The following is a 22,574-nucleotide window of genomic DNA, read 5'->3' as shown; positions in this document are numbered from 1 at the left end:
CCAACTTCATTCTTCTGATAATTCCATAAATAGCATTTGTTTTTCAAGGCTGGTGTTTAATTTTGATATTTTAGGATGGAATTGTCTTGCTTATGTCCTCAGTCTGGGAATCCTTGAAGTTTTTTCTATTTTCTTCATAGTCTTTCTTCTTATAATGAAATAGGAAAACTCAATTTTCATCTGCTTTTAGTGTTTTCCAAATAGAAAATACAAGAGAAAAATTACAAGGTATTGAATTGAAAGGCAAACTTCCCCACAATCACAGTCAATTTTTTTCACTGCTCTGTCTCCTGAATTACTGTTAAAAAAAAAAAAAAAGAAAAGAAATTGAAAAATGTATTTCTCTACACTTTCTTGAGCTTCATTGAAAGGGAGAGATGGCAAAAGAAAAATGCAGTTGCACGAATGGTTTCCAAAAGTAATGACATTACATACAAGGTGTAAGATCCATTTTTTATTTCAGCAATGTTTAGTTTTCCATACACTTTTGGAAATGCCCATATTCTTAAAGCACCTGCTCTTTTTATTTACCTATTAGTTCCAGACTTCCCGTTGAAATTTTTGAAGTAGCTCCACTTGAGTCAGTTTAGTGAAGAACTTCTAGAAGAAGAAAACCAAAAAGTATATGCACTTAATGAGCAACAAAGTTAATGATCTGTAGCCATTACCCAAGTGGGTAATTTTGTATAATGAATGCACCCTTCAGCACTAAGCTCTTTTGTCAGTGGGCACATTGCAATCCCAAAGAGACAATGTAGTTGCCAAGCATGGTTTTAGGGACAGGTTTACCAACAAGGAAGGAGAGAGAATAGCTTAGCTTAAGAAGAAAATTAAAGACCATTTATTACTGTCCTGAAAGCCTATGGCAATGCTTGGGAAGACTCTTAACAGCACAGGGTTAACATCAGGATTTTCTGGCTCTTCCGACTTCCAGTTTGATGATTGCTGTGGTTGTTCAAGAGGGCATCTTGATGTACATAGCATCTGTTTGAAAGGGGAAGGAGGGCATGGACCTGGCTTATTTGAGTCTTTCTCAGAGGAAAGTAAAAAAGTAAATAGCAAAAACGAAGGCAAAGCAGCATTATAACTTCTAGGCATCCCTGGATCTCACTATATGGGACACACACAGCATGTGATATATTAAGGTGAAGGATTGAATATCCATAAAGGACTATTAGTAAATGGTGTCAATTTTCAAACAGTTTGCTTTGTTGGCTTCACAAATTTAAAATCAATTATCAAAAAGTCTCTGTATAGATCAGCTGAACAGACATAAAACCTTATGGTTATCTGCATGACAAAAAAACTTGAAATGAAAGAGGAGTTTCTAAAAACTGAGACTGGCAGAATTCTGTAGTGCTAAAAGCTGAGTCCCTCCAGCCTTTTAGTTCAGAAATAAATGCTGAGGCGAAAGGATGACACTCAGTGCACTGCTAATAAATACATCTTGGAGGACAATTGAACATGCAGAAAAATAGATTTCAGAGAGAGGCTTATTTTCAGCATGAATGCCATTTTTTCACTGCATTATCATAAACATAAAAGAAAGAAAAGCTATAAATAAAAAATTCTTGGACAGTCCCTGGAGCCTTGTCAAAAATATGTAGGTTTTGTACACCGCAGTATAAAAGTATTCATTAAAATTAATTTTTAAAATGCCCTGTCCAATATTAGTTGCCTGATGTCCTTCCTTTGATCATAAATTATAAATGAACTGGCAAAAAATGAAGAAACCATGATTCCATTAATGAATTATTTAAGTGTGATTGTTAGTTTTCACCATCATTGGGCAAATAAACTCAGGCTCATGACATTGAAGTGTTTCTCATCTGAGGGTGATGATGATGATGGTGATGTTATTTACACCATTATCAGTGTGTCCCATGAAGCATAAACCCAACTGGCTCCTTTGGTGGCTACATGGTGGCATGGCCACTGGAGGTTTCCTTGGGTCTGTCCTGCAGGAGAGGACATTGACACTGAGGAAAGTTGTTGGTGGGAACGGTGTTCGCTGGGTGGTTTCCCCCCACAAGGCAACACTTGATAAACACGAGCATCATACTGACACGAGTGGATCTTCTCCCCACAGCAGCCTGCCCATACCAGTGGCTCACACAACTGGTTTGGCCCATTCCAGCGGTGGCTCTGGGAGCTCCAGCGAGTCCGAGAGCAGCTCTGAGTCCGACTCCGACAGCGAGAGCAGCTCCAGTGACAGCGAGTGCAATGAGGAGTCACGCAGTGCCACGCCAGAGGTAAAGCTCTCAGCTCCTCCCTGGTGGGAGCTCAGAGGGGGAAGTGTGGAAGTGAATGGAGTCCTCCTCCCTCTCAGGAAAATGTTGGAGTTCTGTGTAGTTTGATGCTGTTGACTTTTTTCTCCCTTTCCGTGTATGACCCACATAGTCATTCTAGCTTTTGGAAGAATCCTTCTGGCCTACATTTGAATTGCTTTAAAGGAATATTTAGATTTTTGCCAGTAGCTAGAGAAGATTTTATTGACACAGTATTCTGTTGGGACTAAGGAAAGGCAACATGACAAAACTATGTCTTCAGGGACCAGCTAAACTTTTTAGTTGTATTAAATTTCTCCAGGGCCGCTTTGTAAACCAGATAAGGAAGCCTAATTAACCATAAATACTCTATAAATACTCCCATAAAACTAGCAGTCACCACTAGTTGACTGAAACAAAAATGTTCTCAATTAAAGGGAAAAACATTGCTGCTGTCTAAGATTTCATAGAATCATAGAATGGGCTGGGTTGGAAGGGACCTCAGAGCTCATCAAGTCCAACCCTTGCTCCACTCCCCCCGTGGTTCCCAGCCCATGGCACTGAGTGCCACATCCAGGCTCTTTTGAAATATCTCCAGGGATGGAGAATCCACCCCTTCCCTGGGCAGCCCATTCCAATGGCTGATCACCCTCTCCAGAAAGAAATTCTTTCTCATGTCCAACCTAAACCTCCCCTGGCACAACTTGAGACCTCTTGTGCCCTCTTGTCTTGCTGAGAGTTGCCTGGGAAAAGAGCCCAGCCCCCCCCCCCCCTTTCAGGGAGTTGGAGAGAGTGATGAGGTCTCCCCTGAGCCTCCTCTTCTCCAGCCTCAACACCCCCAGCTCCCTCAGCCTCTCCTCATAGGATTTGATTTGTTCCTTTTCATTCTTCAAACTGCAGCCTGAACCTCCCTCAACAAACAAATGGCAGCTGGATAAATGGCTAAATAAAGTGAACCCCCACAACAAGACCATCATCAGCAATCAAAATGAGCCTCACAGCGAGACCAGCTCCCAGGCCCCCAGCAGCCAGCAAGCCGAAGGACCAAACAAAGGGAAGATCAACAGCAGTCTGCCCCCGACTGATCCCAAAGACCGGGCGATCCTTAGTCCCATCCGAGAGAAAGCCAAACCACGAGTTGCCCAGAAAACCCCAGAGTCAAAGAGCTCCAAGCAGAAGTCGCCAGCTCATAATGAGCCGACTTCACAAAGGACTACTGGGAAAAAGCAACCCAAAAAGGTAGAAAGGACTTCCAGTGTAGAAGAGTATAACTGGCCCAAACCAAATAATACCAGCAACACTCCCAAAGAAAAAGACACACAGGAACCCCCCGAGCAGCCAAAGGTTCGAACTAAAGCGGCGGTCGGGAAGACGGCGCCAAGGAAAGAACCGCGAACCAGCACGGGTCTCACTTCAGAGAAGAAAAAGTACAGAGGCCCCAGCAAAACTGTCCCTAAGTCCCGAGAATTCATTGAAACTGATTCATCTACTTCTGACTCAAATACAGACCAGGAGGAGAGCTTGCAGGCTAAGGTACTGCCAGCTTGCAGCGGGCCTGGCAGTGGTGTCAAAGTGAAGGACTCCGGCAGTAACATCCTCAGTGTAAGTAGCTTGACCAGCAATGGCAGCAACACATCCATCGACCAGACCAGCAATGACTTGGAGGAACAGCTCTTTTCTCCTATCCCAATTGTACAAAATGAACTTCTGTCCCCACTGAGAGAATACGAAGAACTGAAAACTCTTTGGGTGAAAATAGACCTTAGTTTACTCTCGAGGATACCCGGACAGGAGCCTTTTGAGACCACATCTGTGAAAAGCGAACCAAGAGAGGCAACTGTGAAACACAGGCGACCATCCCGAGAGTCCCCCACCCCGGCAGCTGAAAAAACATCCACAAAATCCAAAAGGAAACACAAGGTAAGGAATTTTCATCATTTGGAGGAAAACACTGAATTCCTCTGAATCGTTGAGGTAAGGACTGTAATCAGTGGTTCCTCATTACACTTTCAGCAGGGCTGTAAGGAGGCATCATAACACCAAGGCTGAGCTGTTATTTAAAGGGATGTATCTTTACAAGTGCATTACAAACCAAGCTCAGAAAACAGTGAAAAACAAACTCCAGGTGACAAAATCAATGACCGATGTGGGTTTTTGAGATATATCTTACAAGTTTTTCACTGTATTTGCTCTTAGCCATTAATTCCCAGTGTTCTGTAATCTGCAGAAGGATTCCTAATGATGAGTTCCTATTACTATGGGTAAAGAAATAGAAGGAAAATGTGACTTCTGTTTGGAAGGCAGTGTTTTATTGTCTGTAGGATTAAGGCATTTTCACTACTGCCTTAAACAGACACAGCTTCACTGAAGTTAATGGAATGGTGCTTGCTTATGCTTCTGGTGAATTAGGTCTTTATGTTGTTTTGTTGTATAAACAAATGTGATTCATAGAAATATCATTTGCTTAACTAGCTGCTTTCTCCACACAGCTACTTGAAAAAGAATATATATTTTGACTTCAGGCATTATGTTTTATCATGTGTTTTATGTTATTTGTGCCCAGGGGTGTCCTATCTTGTGAGATATGACAATACACTTCAAACTAAATGTGTTTTCAGAAAAGAAACTGAAGTTTTATCTCATAAATGAATTTTTGTAGACAGCTTTTTCCAGTTGAAATGGTTGTGCTTTGATCTGCCTGTGAGAAGTCATCATAGTGTATTTTTTCTATACCCCAAATTTAATAAACTGTTGGGAATGTGGCTTCAGCTGTCTTTTCTAGTGGATTTCTTGAAATCATGGGTTTGAGCAGTCCAGTGGTATGAGAGAATTAATACAAGACAAAGACAGACAATGCCCCTGCCTACGTGAGTCACTGCACTGGCTCCTTCCCTGCTGAATTAAGTGGAAATAATCACATGAGTAAACTCAGCAAGTTTTTATTCAATTTATATTCTAGTTGTACACTAAAGGCAGATATGTAAGAAGGAAAGAGACGAGAAGAAAGAGGAAAGGGATGTATGTATATGTATACCATATGTATAATATGTATATTCCTGTGTATGTATATGTATACCAGGATGTATATTAATTGTACAAAAACCATCTTTGCTAGGTAACTTAGTGCAGAGTCAATATGATGGAGGATTCTTGGCTAAAAATAAGTATAGTATCAGCAACTAAGCAGAGGGCTCCCAGAAAAGAAAAAAAAGGGAAAAAAATAAAAAAGTTATACGAAAGTTGAAACCTTATAATTTCATTAGCTGGGCCTTTGAATCAGAAAGTAACAAAATGAGGAATCTCACTTTGGGACTGTACAGACATCAGATATTCTCTGAAATGGCCTGCTCAGTTGCTGTATGATTGTTCACTGGTACAAACAAACCAATCAGGATGACATGAAGTTATATCAACAGTTAACACAGGATAGGGAGAGCCCGATCTGTGTTTCTAAGTCTTGCTACTAAAAGATTTATTTTAGCCAGAGGTTGATATGGATTTAGCTTGAAGGTTGATGTGAAGGTTCCAGTGACAGAGCAGTAATCAGCTTTGCTTGTATCATCCTAGTTCAGGCACAGAAGTCATGCATCAGGGAATCTTTCAAAGCAAATTTTAAGCCAGCTCACTGTTAATGACTCCCCCAGCTCAGTCCTGTAGTCTGGTCCTGTGAGGAACACTTAACTCAGGGAAGTTTTCCCATCAACTTCCTTTAAGTCAACGACTGAAAGCTATTTACTTGAGTAAGATTTGGTCCTATCAAGTCATTCCATCTGAATTATTAATTAAACTCCAGTGCACTGCAGAAGATAACTATAGCATGTGAGGTTTTTTGCTTCCTAATTAGCTGGCTATGTCCCTCGTTATATAACTTCATGTCATGTTGGGATCATGTTTAGCCCTGATTTCAGGTAACTTTCACTTCTCTTAGAAGAGTATTTTAACTGCTACTGCTGTCGAGGAAATACACTGAGATTCCTGAGCAGGAGCTCAGTGGAATTGTACACAGATGCTGGATCTTTCAAGCTCTCCATTTTTTGTTAAAGCAGACAGAAAGCCTGGATACCTTTGTTGAAAGCAAGAAGCAGCGCCTGGAGGACCCCTCAGCCTCATGCTTGCTCCCACCTTGCATCTCTCCAATACCCAATCACAGATTAACCAGCACTAAAGAGTAAGTCCTTGTCTGTTTGGGTTTTTTACATAATATTCATGAGGGATTTCTTGGTACTGTGCTACAAATGTCTTGCCTATAGAGCCAGATGGGCTTTGCAGCCCATAAGCATAAATGACCCAGCATTGGTGTCCCCAGCCATCAGGAAGAGGATCCACTGGTTTTGGGTGAGATTTATTCATCCTTCTGACAGAGCACAGCAGTTCAGGGTGCCCCCAGAATCCTGGTGTACCCTTCTATCCCATTACTTCATCCTTCCAGTGTTCTTTCTTGCCCCTATCATCCTTAACCTCTATGGCCAGATAATCCTACTAAAACTGAGCTTTATTTGATCGCCCAAAATTTATTTTTTAAAATCATTTTCATAAGAGACAGTTTGCAGTTTTATTGAATGAAGAAGTGACTTTGTTGTTCACTTCAGGGGGTCTAATTCTTTAACTCTGACTGCAGCAATGCCAGGGCTGACCATCCAAAATGTTTCAGATGTACACGTTTTGTATTTCAGTGGACATCTAATCAAATAGTTTGAGCCTTTCAGAGTGCCTTTGAGAGATGGCTATGATGCTTGAGCAAACAGGCACCACATAAATAATGATTCTTATTAGTATAATCACAAGCTTAACATTCTATAAATAACCAAAGAGTCCAATTCCCTTCTGTCATCAATTTTGTGCACTTACTGTTCTGAGATGAGGCATTTCTTTCTGCTTCACACTCGGACAAGTAAAGGATCAAACCTGCAAAATGCTTCTGATTTTTTAAATTTTTAATTTTTTGTGGTATTATTTAGATTTAAATAAAGTTAAAAAATTATTTGTGACATAGAAAACATATCTTAAAATCCATGAAGAAGGCTAACCATAATTTCACTTACATTAATGTAATTATGGAATAACCACTCCTTCAACTATCCCCTCATTCTACCCCTGAGAAAATTAGAGTTGAAGTCTTGAAAAGGCAGATGAGTTGAAAGTTACATCATGATCTGTAACATGTTGCACATTTGATAAATATCATGGTGGGTGTTGCCTGATTCTCACTGCTACAAATACAATGAGCAGATATATATTGCAGAGGGAACAAAGAATTATTCATCCTTAACACCTCCACAACCCATTAAAAAAAAATCTTTCTATTCTTGTCACCAGCAAGCCCTAAGGATCCACCCCCCAACCTGATGTTTCTTAATTTGAGCTTGTTTTCCAGGTCATTAGTTTGATTCCTCAGAGCTTTCCAGCCTTTGGTATTCTCTGTTAAAATATAATTGTGTCCATCAATAGTTTTTTCCATATGTTATCTTTTTCTCTTGTCTATCTGAAGTTCTGAAACAAAATTTTCTGACTTTTCCTCTGCAGTGAGACCTGGATCACACTGCATTTGTTATTAATATCTTCTGAGTTCACTTGAAAAAAATGCAAAACTGTTTGATAACTCAGGTCTTTAACTTCCAGAGATGTGCTGAATGTAGATCAATGTCTTTCCCCAAAGATTAGGGAGCTGGATGCACTGTGTGACAACAAATTTCTGGAAAGCCACTGCTTGGTTTTAAGCAGCCAAGAGGTTATCCAGAGGGTTAAGTATGGTTTTAAGGGGAGGCAGAAGAAAGGGGAAGCTGGATGTGTATGTTCAAGGGCACTGGGAAAACAGTGCTTCAGTGGTAAAAGGTTTAAAGACAGGCTTTGCCTTTTGTTTCTTTATTCCCAAAGTTTCTATATTTTCTTTCAGAACTCCTAAGTCTCTAGCTAAAGATTTCAAGAACTGAGGGAGATTCAGGCTCAGAAGGGATGATGAAGTTCATCCATTAAGAAGGGGTTGCATCCCATGGTGGATGTACTCACTTGGGAGCAACTTCAGGGCTCCTTAGAATTTGGTCCCAGTGCCAACAAACCGAGTTACTCAAGAGATTTTCATTGGGCCTTTTTATAGATACAAGAGTGTTTTGACAAGACCATGATCTTTGGGCCAAAATTTGAATGCATTCAGGCATCTGGAGGAAACTGGGCCAGGGGGGAAAAAAAAAAAAGGAAAGGAAAAAGAAAAGGAAAGGAAAAGAAAAATGAAAAAATAAAAAATAAAATAAAAATAAAAATTAAAAAAGCAGATGGGGAGCCTTCCCATTCCCCACTCCTTGATAATTGGCCATTTCAGATGCAAAGATTAAAGCCTCCAGCCACGAGACCATCCGTTCTGCTTGTATTTTTTCCTTGCACTTTTACTGTGTTTCTCCCTAGATTTTAAATATAGTTTAACTAACAATCATGTCAGCAAATTAAACCATTGAGTCTCAGTAATTATTGCAATAAATTCATTCAGAATTAGTGATTACTGCAATCAAAGACCACTTACTTAGCCCATTAATAGCCCAAAGCAAAGTGACAATCTGGTTAACTGCTGGTAACAACCTATTTCATGGAGGTTATTGTTAACATAAATGCTTTGGTGTAAATCTGAGGGAGGTAACATTGCTAAATAAATTATCAGCTTAATTCCTGTGAAAACATGTTGGGTTAAGTGAGCAATAGGGAAAAAAACAACCCAGACAGAATTATAACTATAAAGTATTGTTGGTTTTGTCTGTGGTTTGGTTTGGTTTTTTTATTATTTGAGTTATGTAGAAAAAAAATGTCCTCAAGTGCATTTTCCTTTTGTGATGCTTCCCACCCACAGAACGACTTGTGTTCCAGAGCTGAGTAGCTGTATCTGTATCTTGGCTTGCCCCATCTTATATTTGACCCCAAAGATGAAGTGAACCAGTGTTTAAAGTAGCAAAGTTTTAACCTTAGTACTTGCAGCATTTTTTTTTTCTTGTTCTACTGTAACCCCTCCATCTCTGTGTAACATCCAAGGAATGTTGCTTCTGTTGCTTTAAATGTGCCTTAAATTTTCCTGTGCAGTGGGAAGCAGAGTCCTGCTCTGGAGACAGGCAGACATGCTCTGAGGAACCTTACTAGTGGTGCAGTCAGATCATAGAGGGTACTTGGTCAATGGCTCACATTAAGTTTTTCTGCAGACACTTTTGGGATAGATCTGCCAGACTTGGTTGCTCTCCCCTTTGCAAAGCTGTAACAGGGGGAGAAGAGCTCCCCACACCCCCATGCCAAGGGGCACAGAGAACAACTTTGTTCTGACCTCCCAGCTTTATATGCAAGTTCAGGGTTCCCTGTGTTGGACAATCATTTGGAAGGCAAAGGGTTTGGATTCTGCTACTAGGTATTTCATAAACCATGTCTGCTCTGCCTTGCTGCAATCCAAGAACATATGCACACTTTCTTGGGTCAGCACTTACCCTCCCTTGGAAAACTTTCCTCTGGAAAATGTTCAAAGTATTATTGTGCTAGAGCTATGGTAACTTGTCAGAGTTCCAAAATGGCCTTTGGGGGTATAAAAGCTAACAGATGAGTCTTTGAGTGAGAATTTTTTGGAGGTCATGTTGCAGGACCACATGTGCATAAATCAGTCTCCTCAAAGAGCTGCCAGTCTTTTCCAACCTGCTTGCTTTCTTTTGATCTTCTTGAGGCCACAGTGTTTTCAGAGCAGGACAGCTCTGAAATACTAGTCCTGTTCTGTACAATATGAATTCTGTGCTCATTTTATTTCCTCAGTCTGAAGATGTTTAATATCAGAGATGTTTAATATATAGATAACATCTGATTTAAATATCAGATGTTTAAATATCAGTATTTAAAGACTCTGATATTTTAAATTCTGTTAGATGATATTTTAAATTCTGTTTTAGTCAAATTAAAATAATTTTGAGTAGCAGAGCTGAAGGAGAAGAACCTGAAACATGGGTGATTTCAGTCTGATTTCACAGATAGGCTAAAATTTTTTTGTATCACAGAAGAGTCAAAGTAGGGAAATGACCAAAGCAGATGTAGATACTGATAGTGTTGGTGAAGTTACAGAAGAGGCCAGTCTGAAATGAGAGAGGGCTCCAGAATATGAAGTAAGTAAACTTAAGTTGCCTTCTCCTCTTTCCCTGCTTACTTTAAGGCATAGATCCATAATTCCTGACACTGGCTGAAAGTGACTGGGAGTGAAACATAAATTCTTGTTGACTTAATTTGTTATTGAAACTGTAGTCAATAATCATGAAAAGTAAATGATTGTGTAGTGCAATATTAGATGTCTGACAAAAGATTAAAATTCAGGTTATCTTCATTGATTGAGGTAGGACAGTACCTAAAATGAAAATCTATGAGTAGATTAACATGTTAAACAGTCAGTGAGGTATTGGGCTTTGTTGTGGTTTTTTTGTTGCTGTTTAATGGATTTGAGGGGAGAAAGGTCTAGCAGGTTGGTTTTTTTGTTGGGTTTTTTTTTTTACTGTGTATTACAGCTGCCATTTCTAGCCAGCTAACAATTTCTGTACATAAAGCAGACAATAGCTTATCATATTACTTGAACCTTCATGTCAAAACCACATTCATTTTCTGAATCACGTTCAATTCATCAACCAATATTTGCTCGAGGGCTTTTGCCAGCTACCATGTATCATTTTAATATAGTGTTGAACATGGGTTTTATTCTAGAGGTCAAATAATTATAGTCTTGTTATTGTTATGGTTCTAATTTTTTAGTTGATATAAATTATTTTTTATGTTCACATGCCACGTGCTATTGCACTTTTTTTGCAAAGGTTGCTGGTGTTGTTGTGTGTATGCACCTCTTAAAAAGATGCTTAATGGTAAACACATAAATAGCCATACTTGATGTCAAAGGAACTAACCCCATGCATCAAACTTTCCAGCACTTTGCTGATTTAGAACCTCTGTGACCTCTCAAATGAAGATTGACTCAAATTAGCATTTAAATTGGATGCAATTTGTACTAATGCACTGGAGGTTGTCCTCCAAAGCTGGAGGTTTCTGCAGGCATTGGAAAGGCAGAGGTAACTTCTGCTTTCACTCCCTGTTCCCTTGTGACTTAGCTCCTAGGACAGTGAGCTCAGGGATGTATTTAATGGTAGAGCTGGCTTCTCAGTAAATAAAACCTAGAGCTTTGTGCTATGGAGGATTAACCAAGGTTCTTGAAATGTAGCTGATTCTTCTCTGTGTCCCAGGAGCAGCAGCAGCTCCGTGAAGAAGGTGGTGAAGAAAAGAGAAGAGAAGCTGTTCCCTCCTCCATTGTCTCCCCTCCTGGACGAGCCCCTGCACCGCCGGCACAGCAGTGACAACAGCTCCTTCAGCCAAGAGACAAACATCCCCAACACCCCTCAGACCAGCAGCTCTTCCTCCTCTGTTTCTAAACACAGAAAGAATGAAAATAAATCTTCTTCTAACCCCAAAGGAATCTGTGTAAGTGAGCGACCTCAGTTGCTGGAAGTGAACAAGACAAAATTAATTTAGCTTTGTTCTGTTTGATGATTTTTTTTTGTTTTCCCAGTGTCTATTTTTAAATGCTTACGTAGCCCCACTCAAGAGCAGCAATGAGTGGGTCCTTGCAGAGCTGGCCATGCTCAACTCTTCCAAATTTCATTTTCAGGTCAGCATTAGACACCTTCTTTGTGATGTATATCACTCCCTGAAACACTCTGAGCCACAGCAAAGCCACCAGCCACCTCCAATTAGCCCCTTAACTCTGTAGCTACAACACACACACATCTTGAAAATAAAACTTCAAGAATTTTGGTACCCAACACCTGAATAATTACCCCAAATTCTCATCCAGCATTAAGCATTGTAGTTACACTGAATATTGCAGCCTAAACTAAACAGGCAATCAAAATCTAGCTAAAAGCTACTTGTCCATAGCATATTCAACAGGGAAATATCTTCACTCTAGTTTGTAGGCTCCCAGCTTCCAGCAGTAAGGTTTATTTGCATCTAATCTGCATGTATTAGGGATGTAAGATTTTAAATACCATGTGAATAGGGTTTCTCCCCTAAAAGAATTTCTTTCAGGATCATCTCCCCATCAAAGGTTTTCTTTCTGGCTTGCTTTTGACCAGATTCAGATGTTTTTTTACTGCAAATACATGAAAAAGAGCCAAAAGCTAGAGGCCACATAGCAAATTCACTAAAAAACCCATAAAATTTCACATCAGTTTGTCATCATCCTCTTTTAGGTCAAACAGCAAAATTTCTCTTTTTTTTGGGCACGTTTTAGAAAACAGTCCTCCCTCTAGAGTTTCAAACATATCATTTAGCATCAAGCCATATCTTAGCATGACTGTCAAAATTAAAAGACAAGAAGAAAATTCTGCTACAGAAAAGGACATGCACAGCCCCTTTTTTCACAGTTCACTGCTTCGTGAGAGGTTGTTACTGTGCCCTGTAATAGTAAAACTCACAAGTTGCCTTGGATTGTAGGTGACAAATCACTTCACCTTATTCATTCATCCCTGTTGCTTTCTGATATCCTTGTGTCACTTCAAGCTGGGAGAGTAATACACACGCCCTGGACTGAAATCAATAACAAAATGCACTGTATATGTCAGCGAATAAACAATGCTCTGTGAACAGCAGGGCCACTTCCTCTCCCTGCATCTCTAGGCAGATTTATCCTTGGTTTATCTATTAACCTGATACGTGAAATATTTGCCTTTTAAAACATGTTGGACTTCTTTCCCTAGTTCATTGGTTCTTCTGTAATTTAGTTTCTCTGCTTGTGAACTTGGCTTGCAAGTTGCAGTCTCCTGATTTAAACGCTCCTGGTTTGTTTGGTTTTAATGCAAAGCAACAACTCCTGACTTCTGCTTTCCATTCTTCTTTCTCTTTTGTGTAGCAAGGGTGAGGAGACAGCTCCTCACTGAAATCCAGGCGGACTTTTCAGACACCTCACACTTATCTCACAATAATATAGGAAAAAGGGTAACATTAGTGCACCTTGAATGATGCTGAGCTTACATCCAGCCCTTCTGCATGAGATTTCCCCACCCTTTCTTTAGCCAGTGACTCTAACATTGTGGTATCCAGGCTGACTGGTTAGAGAGTGAATGTTAAGGACTTCAGGTGAGGGGGCAGAAGTAGAATCATGTTGCCTAATTAATGTAATAGGCTTATAAAGGATGGAACAGTGGTTTTGTGGGGTAATCTGGATGGAATTGGGTACACACGAGTGCTACATTTTACCTTAGCCTTTTGTTTGTTTGTGGGGTTTTTTTTGGGGGGGGATGTGAGCACTCATAGTATTAGAAGGTGTTCATTTGAGCTATGAAGAGTTAATAACAGGCCTTTTTTTTTTTTTTTTTTCTAGGAGGAAGAATCTCACAACACACCAACAGCCAACACTCTTCTTGACACCAGCCACCTAGAAACAGACATCTGGTCTGCTATGTCAACACTTTCCAATGGGAATTCTGAGCCCAGGAGACCCAAAATAACATTTGATGATGTGTAAGTATTATTTGATCTTTGTGCTAGCTCCATGTTATGTAGTTGGGATTTTCATGCAAGCAGAGCTCCTGGTGAGAGTATTTCTGATTTTAACACCAGCATTGGGCACCTGCCTGGATAGCACTGCACAAAGGCACCCAGAGTTTTAATCCTTACAAATGAACTGTTGTCACTGATTAATGAAGACTCCATTGATAAATGTTTTCAGATCATGAATGTTGGTTCACCGTAATTCTTCTTCATTTTTTTTTATTTTACCCCCTCTAATGGAAATTTCTTATAGTTAATTAGTATAAAATATTTTTCCTTTTCCTCTGTTCAGCACACATTAATGGGTCCTTTGGGTGGCCAATTTCTACAGCTAGTTATTTTACATTCCAGTTGCCCATTATATATTTGCATACAGCAGCTTCAGATTAATATCAGGTTAAGATTTATAGAGATAAATGGGTATATGTATCAAAATTGTTCTTGCAAGCACTCAACGATTTTCTCAAACAATGTTTGTCCAACTTTATGGAAACAAAGACTTGAAATAATTCATTTTGTCTCTTTAGGCTTCACAATGCAGATTATTACATGCAAGAGGCTAAGAAGCTGAAGCATAAAGCAGATGCATTGGTAGGTACTCCATAAAGACTCTGTCCACAGGTTGAACCCTGAAAATCATTCCTAGCCTTTAAAAATTGACTCCCCAAAAAAAGAAGCTCCTAACAATAGCTGGTATCTCTTTCTGAGGAGGAACAACAGTCATGCTGTTCATGGAGATTGTAAATTAATTTCATGAAAGATGATGTGTATTTTAATTTTGGTTTTCTATTCACTTTGAGCCTAAAACAAAAACATTGAAATACTCCATAACAAAAAGTTAAGAAAGGCAAATCACCCTCCACCTCATTATCATGTGGTCAAACTGTTTAATATTTCCAAACCAATTGTTTAAAAATTGCAACAATTGATTTTTAAATAGTACATTAATTTTTATTCCATGCTTTGAGGCTGGTAAATAAAGGCTTAGCACACTTTTCCCAGAAAAACTTGCAATGTAGTTCAATGCTGGGAAACCTTTTTCTCTCATTTTACCTCCGATGAAATTCCAGTAAGACTGACTTTTGCAAACTGTTTCAATTTTGATAAAACAGCTTCATCTGAAAGATTATATTTCATCCTAGTTTGCTCTATCCAAGTTATTGCTAGCACTGAGGGACCTTTAGTAGCCATTTGCTCATGTCCACTATACCAAGTGCAGAACAGCCACTCATCTAGGCAGGGTCAGTGGGATTTGATTTTTCCATTTATTTAAATTCAGATGTCTGGGGTGGAGTGTTGCCATTCAACTTTGCCCCTCAAAATTACAACTGAAAAAGAACGGAGTGATTATTCACCTCTGGCTTTATTATTTGTAGGGGTTTTTTGCATGCATATTGTATCATTCCACGTCACAATTTTATGCTTGGAAATAAGTGTTTGTCAAAAAAAAAAAAAAAAAAAGCCTAGAACAATAGCATGCAATGTTTTTTTAAAAGGAAGATAAACCCATAAATTAAAAAATGGGTCTTCCTCTGTTGTCAGTGAGCCAAAGGAAAGTTGATCTGTCAAGCTGCCTATTTCAGCTCTCCGGGCTCCCTTTTGACTTGGGGCACTGAGTGTATTTTCTGTGGAAAGTGGGTTCAGGCTTTTTGCTGCCTGCCACGAGTGTCAGGAAGGCAGCAGCAATCCCTGCTGACCTGCCCAGTGACAGGAGGTGACCTGCACTGATTCCTGCAGCCCAGCCCAGCAGAGCAGACCCAGCCAGAGCCGTGACATCTGCACGTAGGAAGGTCTGGCAGAAGCAGACTGACCCCACCTCCCACCACTGATTGACCTTTAAAGAAAATACATGTGGTTCTGGCGTGGGGTTGCCTGTTTCATGCTAGCAAATATTTACCAAGCTGAGGCTCCTGATGATCTCAACATCCTGTGTCAATCCACTCCTGATTCACTCAGAAAGTGCTGACCCATGTCCCGTCCTCTTACCTTGGGCTGCACCTTGCAGAATCAGGGGTGTTTCTCAAGCAGAACTAAGAGGAGTAGGCACAGCCCCTCGTGCCTTCCTTGCCTGTCAAGTGCAGTTTGACACCCAGAGTGCTCTTGTGGGAATGTGAGGCCAACCACTAAGCTGCAACTTGTTGGCAGACATAAATACACATGAACAAAGCGTCTGCTTTTCTCTTGCTGCTATTTAGGTCTCAACGTTTTGTGTTTTTTTTTCCCCACACAATACAGATGCACACAAATTATCTCCATGTAACACATTTGCCAGGCAGTCCCATAGTGTTAGTTGTCTTATGGAAACAATTGCTTCTGGTTACTTGGTGCTGACATGACAAAGCACACAGAGCATTGAAAGATGTGTTGCAGTTGCTGGAAAGATAGTGCACGTGGCCTCAGAATGTGTCAGCAAGTGTTAATGAGATTAGTGGCAATGCTCTTCCTGAGCTGGTACTGAAAATTGATTTCTGGTGAAGGGCAGGGCATTTTCCATCTTATGGCAGCACCCCCATCCTTGTCTGGGACAGGAGTAAGGAATGGACTCATTGGGATGGGTTGCTGCAGGGGCAACTGATCATAGAATCATAGAATCAGCTGGGTTGGAAGGGACCTCAGAGCTCATCAAGTCCAACCCTTGCTCCACTCCCCCCGTGGTTCCCAGCCCATGGCACTGAGTGCCACATCCAGGCTCTTTTGAAATATCTCCAGGGATGGAGAATCCACCCCTTCCCTGGGCAGCCCATTCCAATGCCTGATCACCCTCTCCAGAAAGAAATTCTTTCTAATGTCCAACCTAAACCTCCCCTGGCACAACTTGAGACCTCTTGTGCCCTCTTGTCTTGCTGAGAGTTGCCTGGGAAAAGAGCCCAACCCCCCCCTGGCTCCAACCTCCTTTCAGGGAGTTGTAGAGAGTGATGAGGTCTCCCCTGAGCCTCCTCTTCTCCAGCCTCAACACCCCCAGCTCCCTCAGCCCTTCCTCACAGGACTTGTGCTGGATCCCTTCACAGCCTCCTTGCTCTTCTCTGGACCTGCTCCAGGACCTCAATCTCCTTCCTGAGCTGAGGGGCCCAGAACTGGACACAGGACTCGAGGTGTGGCCTCCCCAGGGCTGAGTACAGGGGCACCATATGGAAGAGATCTTGAAGATTGCTCTGTATTCATGGCTGAGCTGCAGTAATTCCAGCTCCTCCACCAGAATCAGCGTAGAACAAAGGGCAGGATCCCATTTCTGGCTCAAACTGTGCCTGCTCTAGGTCTGCTTGCAGGTAGATTTCTTTTCTTCATAGAGCAAAGAGTCATCATTGGAAGACTTGAAGCATGGAGTTTGAAGCATTGGAGCCATTAGAATAGAAATATAGAAATCCTTGCCCTTTTGTAATCTTCCAAGTAGTACCTCTCAGTTATATAAAGGCTTTGTAATAATCAGTGCACAAGAACAGAACTTAAATTAATTAAGGGCATGCATAGGGAACTAGTTACAAGTTACTGCTTAGAAGTACCCTCAGAGGTAAATATCCTGTTATCTTGGATCAATACTGAATGTTCTGCTTGATATGTTGTTAGAGTAGGCTTCCATTTTCTTAACAGAAAACATATGCAGGTGCATCCAAAATATTTTAATAAAGACATACAAAGGTTTTTTTTTATTATTATTTCAAGTATATTAGATTTCATATCAAATGCCACATTAGTAGAATTCTTATATCCAGCTATCAAAAACTGAAAATGTTAAATACTGTTATAAAATACTTACTATAAAAATGTCATATATAATATTCATTACACATGAAAAAAGAAATCAGTATGTCTGAGTCAGTTTAATCACAACCATTAGGAGGGCTAAAATCTTTTGCAATAAAATCCTAGTAAAATAAAATATTTAGCAGTGCTATATTTTCTCCTTTTTTTTTCTGCTCCTTCAGTCATCACATAAGTGATGAGATTTTTTTTTTTTTTGGTCAACAGTTAACTGAGAATGTGACATCTGACAAAGGATACGGAGTTCTTACTTAACTCATGCATAGTGACATTCAAACTTAGTTCATATATTGAGGAGCAATATGGATTTGTTGAAACATTCTTTGTGGCCCTCATTGTCTGGGTAAATCCACGTGCATCAGTGGCCATGCAGTGCCATTCCTTTGCAGAGCATTTGGACAGCTTGTACCTGAAAAGATTTGGTAAAAAGATAGACCCTGCCTTAATTACTGTCTGAATTTGTTCTTAACTACCAGTGTTGCTTTGCTTTCATCCTAATGCTGGTGTTGCTTTGTGTTATGATCTGTCTACCTCGAAATTAAAGCTGAAAGGTTTTCTTGATGGTGTCATTTCAGCTGGAGAAGTTTGGCAAAGCAGTGAATTATGCTGATGCTGCCCTCTCCTTCATCGAGTGTGGGAATGCTATGGAGCGAGATCCATTAGAAGCTAAATCTCCATACACCATGTACTCAGAGACTGTGGAACTCATCAGGTTAATGTCCTTTCTGTGATCATTTTCATAATCTCATTTCAGTCATAATTAGAACCTGCTATGTTTTAAAAAATACCATTTCGACGTATTAATGATTTGTCCAAGGCATCTTCATCTCAGAAGTCATCATAATTAGTTCTTGCCATTTTATTAATGTCATGGAAAATTTATAATTGATGGACAGTGCTTTTATAAATTATCCCCTTTAGAGGTTATAATGCGAGTGTTATAATTTGCAATATTCATAAAATTAAAATTGAAATGTAGTGGGAGGAAGTAAAATATAGTAATTTCACTGTTTGGCAATGACACTTGTCTTTTAAAAGGTGTAGTTTTACAATTCCAAACATTAAAGTGAGTCTATCAGGATTTCTATTACAAACCCTGGTTTTAGAGGTTTATAACTTGGCTGTTTAAAAAAAAAAGCTTAAACTTGGCACAGATCATAGGTAGAAAGGAAGATTTCTGCATTAAAAAAAGTGAATTTTTTGAAGTTAAAGGAATGTGAACCAGCTGAATTAGATTTAATACAGTTTTGTAGACTCATAGGCTAGAATATTGATGAGAGATCTTTTACTTGAATTTGAATTATTATTTTAAAATCTACTACTGTTCCTTATAGCTATTCCATAGTGTTGTCTTAGTAGAAATAATGGTCTCCTGACAAACTAAGGGCTTGTTTGCTTTACTTGTGCAAATTATCAACGTGAAACCAACCAGGATTAAATTTATCTGTAAGTAGAACAACAGGATTTTTCCTTTTCACTGTGATGCACCTTGGCTTCCTCCAGTGCATGTTGGTAATATCACCATTAACGTCAGTGTAATTACTGGCAGTTTACACAAGAGAAAGAAAAGGAGGCAAATCAGGCTCTAAATGTTTGGGGTTTAGTATGATAAAGGTGTTTTTATAATGTGCAGGATTTTAAGATGCCAGATTAGCTATTTGGGACTGCCAAAAATAATGCATGTTTTACATTTTGTGTGTAAGTAGGTATTTACATAATAAAATGTATCAAATCTTAAAAAGCTCTTACTCTCAGGTAAGTAATATGCCTGTTAAATATTTAAAAACATGTTTTTACACTCTGCACTTCATCAGGAGAAGAAAATCTAAAGAGATTAATCAACAAAAAAATTATGTTCTCTCAACACTTACAATTCAAGTTAAACCCTCAAGAACAGAGGACTTAAAGGAGCCAGTTACTCCGCCCCATAGTGCTGAACCTCTTCCTGCACTCTGCTGGATGGTTCAGTTCTTTGTGGCCTGTAACACACAATTGCAGTTGGATGGCAGGATAAATTGTATTTAAAGAAATATTCTTTAAACAAGTGAGTGCTCCTTCATAGGAGCCTGCATTCATTTGTATTTTTTTTTTGTTAAAAATGTTGTTCCTCTGCCTGGAACAGTCTCTCTGCTCAGAAGCAGATGGACCAAAATCTTCACTCAAAGAGCCACAACCAGTGCACCACTTAACTGGATGCTGGCTGGTAGGGGTAGCACCTAACTGGGTGGTACCTGGAGCTCCCCTGCACCCTGCAGGATGGAGTCAGCAGCATCTTGGAGCATCCAACTTTTCCAGCACATGCAGCCCCATGTCAGCACAGCCCTGCTGCAGGCTGCCAGACTTTGGCGTGGAAGCAGTACCTGGACTGCTTTGGGATTGGGTTTTGAGCTGCCTTTGGCTAAGGGAGAATCTGGAGGGCTTAGTTATAGTAGATGTCCAGATTCTAAATAGCTAAAATCGAGTGAGGTTAATTTCAGTACCCAGCAGCAAAGGCAGAGCTTAACTCTGCAACCAACTCTTGGATGCAGCATTTTGTAGGCAGCCCATGAGAGGCTCATTTGTCCATTTGTTTGCTGTCAGTGGTCAGATGTGGCTAAAAGGTGATTGCCTGGGTGGCCAGCAGGCTGGTACAGGATCAATAAAAAATCCATAGCCAGATACACAAGTTGGGCTACAGCAGGTGCTGAATGTACAAAGCAACCGTGCAGTTCTGTGTGCACATTTTCTCAATGTGGCTCCTGAAGTTAACATAGATTTTTATTGTGAGATAAGAAATAGAAGATTTTCCTCACTTTTACTCATCCCTTCATTAGAGGCACTATTTACCTCTTTTGCTTCAGCTGTGTCTGCCCTGAGTATCTGCATCAGACACCTATTTGTGAAAGCATCAAAGAAATGGGGAATATCAGATCTGACAGGTGTTTCCTGATAGTAGTAATGCTAAAATCCTTAATGTAACACTGAAAATCCCAAAGAGCTAAGTCCTTCTGTTTGATCAGACTGACTCAGTAGGACTTGCACAACAACACCAATGAGTAGGATGTGGAGGAAGGGCATCAGGAGGCATTACAGCTGCGTGCTGGAGGCTGATGATGGGGGTGGTGGGAGGAAGGCAGAGGGAAAGCAGCACTGCCTGCCTGCACTCCATTACCTCCTTGTAAATGAGAACTCATCAAGACTGCCTAGATACCTTAAAACTTTCTTATGCAACACTGAACTCTATTACTTATTCCAACACAAGTACCTGTGAAATTGCATTAGGGCTCAGAACAATGATTTTATGCGATGAATTGATTTTCAAGAGACTAAATGCATGGAATGGAGTGTGCACAGTTAAAGAAAAAGAAGAATAGAAAAAAGAAAGAGAGAGGGAGGATGTAGGAATACTTGATCTTTGATGATCCAAATGCTGGAAAGCAGCAGTGAAATGGCAAAGGAAGGCCAAGTACACAAGAATTGTAAATTAATGGACCCAAGAATTACAAAAAGCTGTCAACATGACCTTTCCTGTATTTGAAACAACTCTCTCTGTATAATATATTGAAAGCTTTGGAGAAGCATTTATGAGCAGGATTTTGAAGGTATTTTGCAAGCACTATGTACAAATATATATCCAAGTATTATATGCAAAATTATTATATATTACATACCTTATGCTCTCAATATATTATTGTATATTATGCTACTCTTCAGTACATAGAGGGCCCAGAGCTTATGCTTCTGTCCAGTGCTCATCACAGATGTTTGCATGATTCAGCCTAGATGCCTGGATATAATACCTTGAATATAACCAAGAATAAATCATCTGGTTGGACCAGAAAACGGGTTGGTGATTTACTTCAGCCCTCCAGATTTCAAATGCTGCTTTCTGTTGAATTTTACATTGATCTCATCATTACAGAACAATATTAATTATTGCTATCAGAGAACAATATCTATGTGTGGCTGTTATTTGGGTTTTTTTCAAGTGTCACTAGTATTCCTGGAAACATCTTAACCCTCAATTTCTTCTCTCCTCACCTTTCTGACAAGGTATGCAATGAGACTCAAGAATTTCACAGGCTCTTCTGCTACAGAAGGGGACAAGAAATTAGCAGTTTTATGGTAAGTCCCATTGCAACAATGAGAGAAGCAGCTGAAATCTTAAGGAGGACTTTAAAAGTACTGAATTAGTTAAGCAGCTTACAGAAGATCATTATTCTTGTTTTCCATTAAACTATTAAAGGATAACTAATGGATTTCTTCAGCAGCTGACTAAACATTTATTCTTCTAATTTATACTCTTATCAAGATGGAATTTTAATGCTTTTGACCACTTTTTTTTTTTTTCTTTCTTTCTCTGTTCGCTTATGTTTCAAAATCTAACCTTAGAACAGAAACTGCAAAATATAGGTCAGCTTTTTTTTTGGTTTTTTTTACAGTTTATAGGTTTCATTAAGCAATAGAATTAACATAATCCTTTCCTAATTACCACAGCTACCGATGCTTATCACTTCTCTACTTGAGAATGTTTAAACTAAAGAAGGACCATGCTATGAAGTACTCCAGATCTCTGATGGAATATTTTAAGGTAATCTTTATTCTGTTTAATTTATTGATATGAAATGAAACACATACCAGTGCTGAGAGCTCTCACAATTCTAACTGCATGACTTAAAAGTCCCACATTTAACCTCTCCTCTGGGAAATGCAGGCAGGGTGTCTGGCAGGGAGTGGGGACAGAAGTGATTTGGGGGATTTTTGGATTAGCCAGTTGATTCAAAGGTCCATACTCAGTAATTCTACTAAAATAACATTATTCTCAACACCATGTAATGCTTATGCAACTGCTTTAAAGGCAACTGATTCTTTCAAGATTTCAGTGTGGAAGTGATTATGAACTGACCCCCAGTGAACCATAATAAAGCAATTATTTAGGCTTTAGTTAGTTAAGTTCAGATTTTAAATTCAGTGAGATTTCCTGAAGCTTATTGCAGACTTGGAGATTTCTCTTTTTCTATCTGTAGAACTTCA

At 39.7% G+C, this 22,574-nt stretch overlaps 1 protein-coding gene across 8 annotated transcripts in view; it reads left to right on the top strand.

The window, feature by feature from the left end:
• The window catches only part of AFF2 (ALF transcription elongation factor 2), a 339,493-nt gene that overhangs the window by 297,303 nt on the left and 19,616 nt on the right, over positions 1 to 22,574 (top strand). For 5 of the 8 annotated variants that reach the window (XM_071758001.1, XM_071757995.1, XM_071757999.1 and 2 more), the window contains 9 exons: positions 2,090 to 2,252; positions 3,168 to 4,187; positions 6,311 to 6,435; positions 11,498 to 11,732; positions 13,633 to 13,772; positions 14,330 to 14,393; positions 18,137 to 18,273; positions 21,594 to 21,665; positions 22,038 to 22,131. In XM_071758001.1, coding sequence (XP_071614102.1) covers positions 2,090 to 2,252; positions 3,168 to 4,187; positions 6,311 to 6,435; positions 11,498 to 11,732; positions 13,633 to 13,772; positions 14,330 to 14,393; positions 18,137 to 18,273; positions 21,594 to 21,665; positions 22,038 to 22,131 — 2,050 coding nt within the window. The remainder of the gene's footprint in view (positions 1 to 2,089; positions 2,253 to 3,167; positions 4,188 to 6,310; positions 6,436 to 11,497; positions 11,733 to 13,632; positions 13,773 to 14,329; positions 14,394 to 18,136; positions 18,274 to 21,593; positions 21,666 to 22,037; positions 22,132 to 22,574) is intronic. The other 3 variants (XM_071758000.1, XM_071757996.1, XM_071757997.1) reach the window with 2 other exon arrangements.

Source organism: Heliangelus exortis, chromosome 14 (genome assembly GCF_036169615.1).
Source record: "Heliangelus exortis chromosome 14, bHelExo1.hap1, whole genome shotgun sequence".
NCBI classification, from domain to species: domain Eukaryota; kingdom Metazoa; phylum Chordata; class Aves; order Apodiformes; family Trochilidae; genus Heliangelus; species Heliangelus exortis.
Note: the sequence above shows the minus strand (reverse complement) of the source record. Positions and strands in the feature narration are given on the sequence as shown.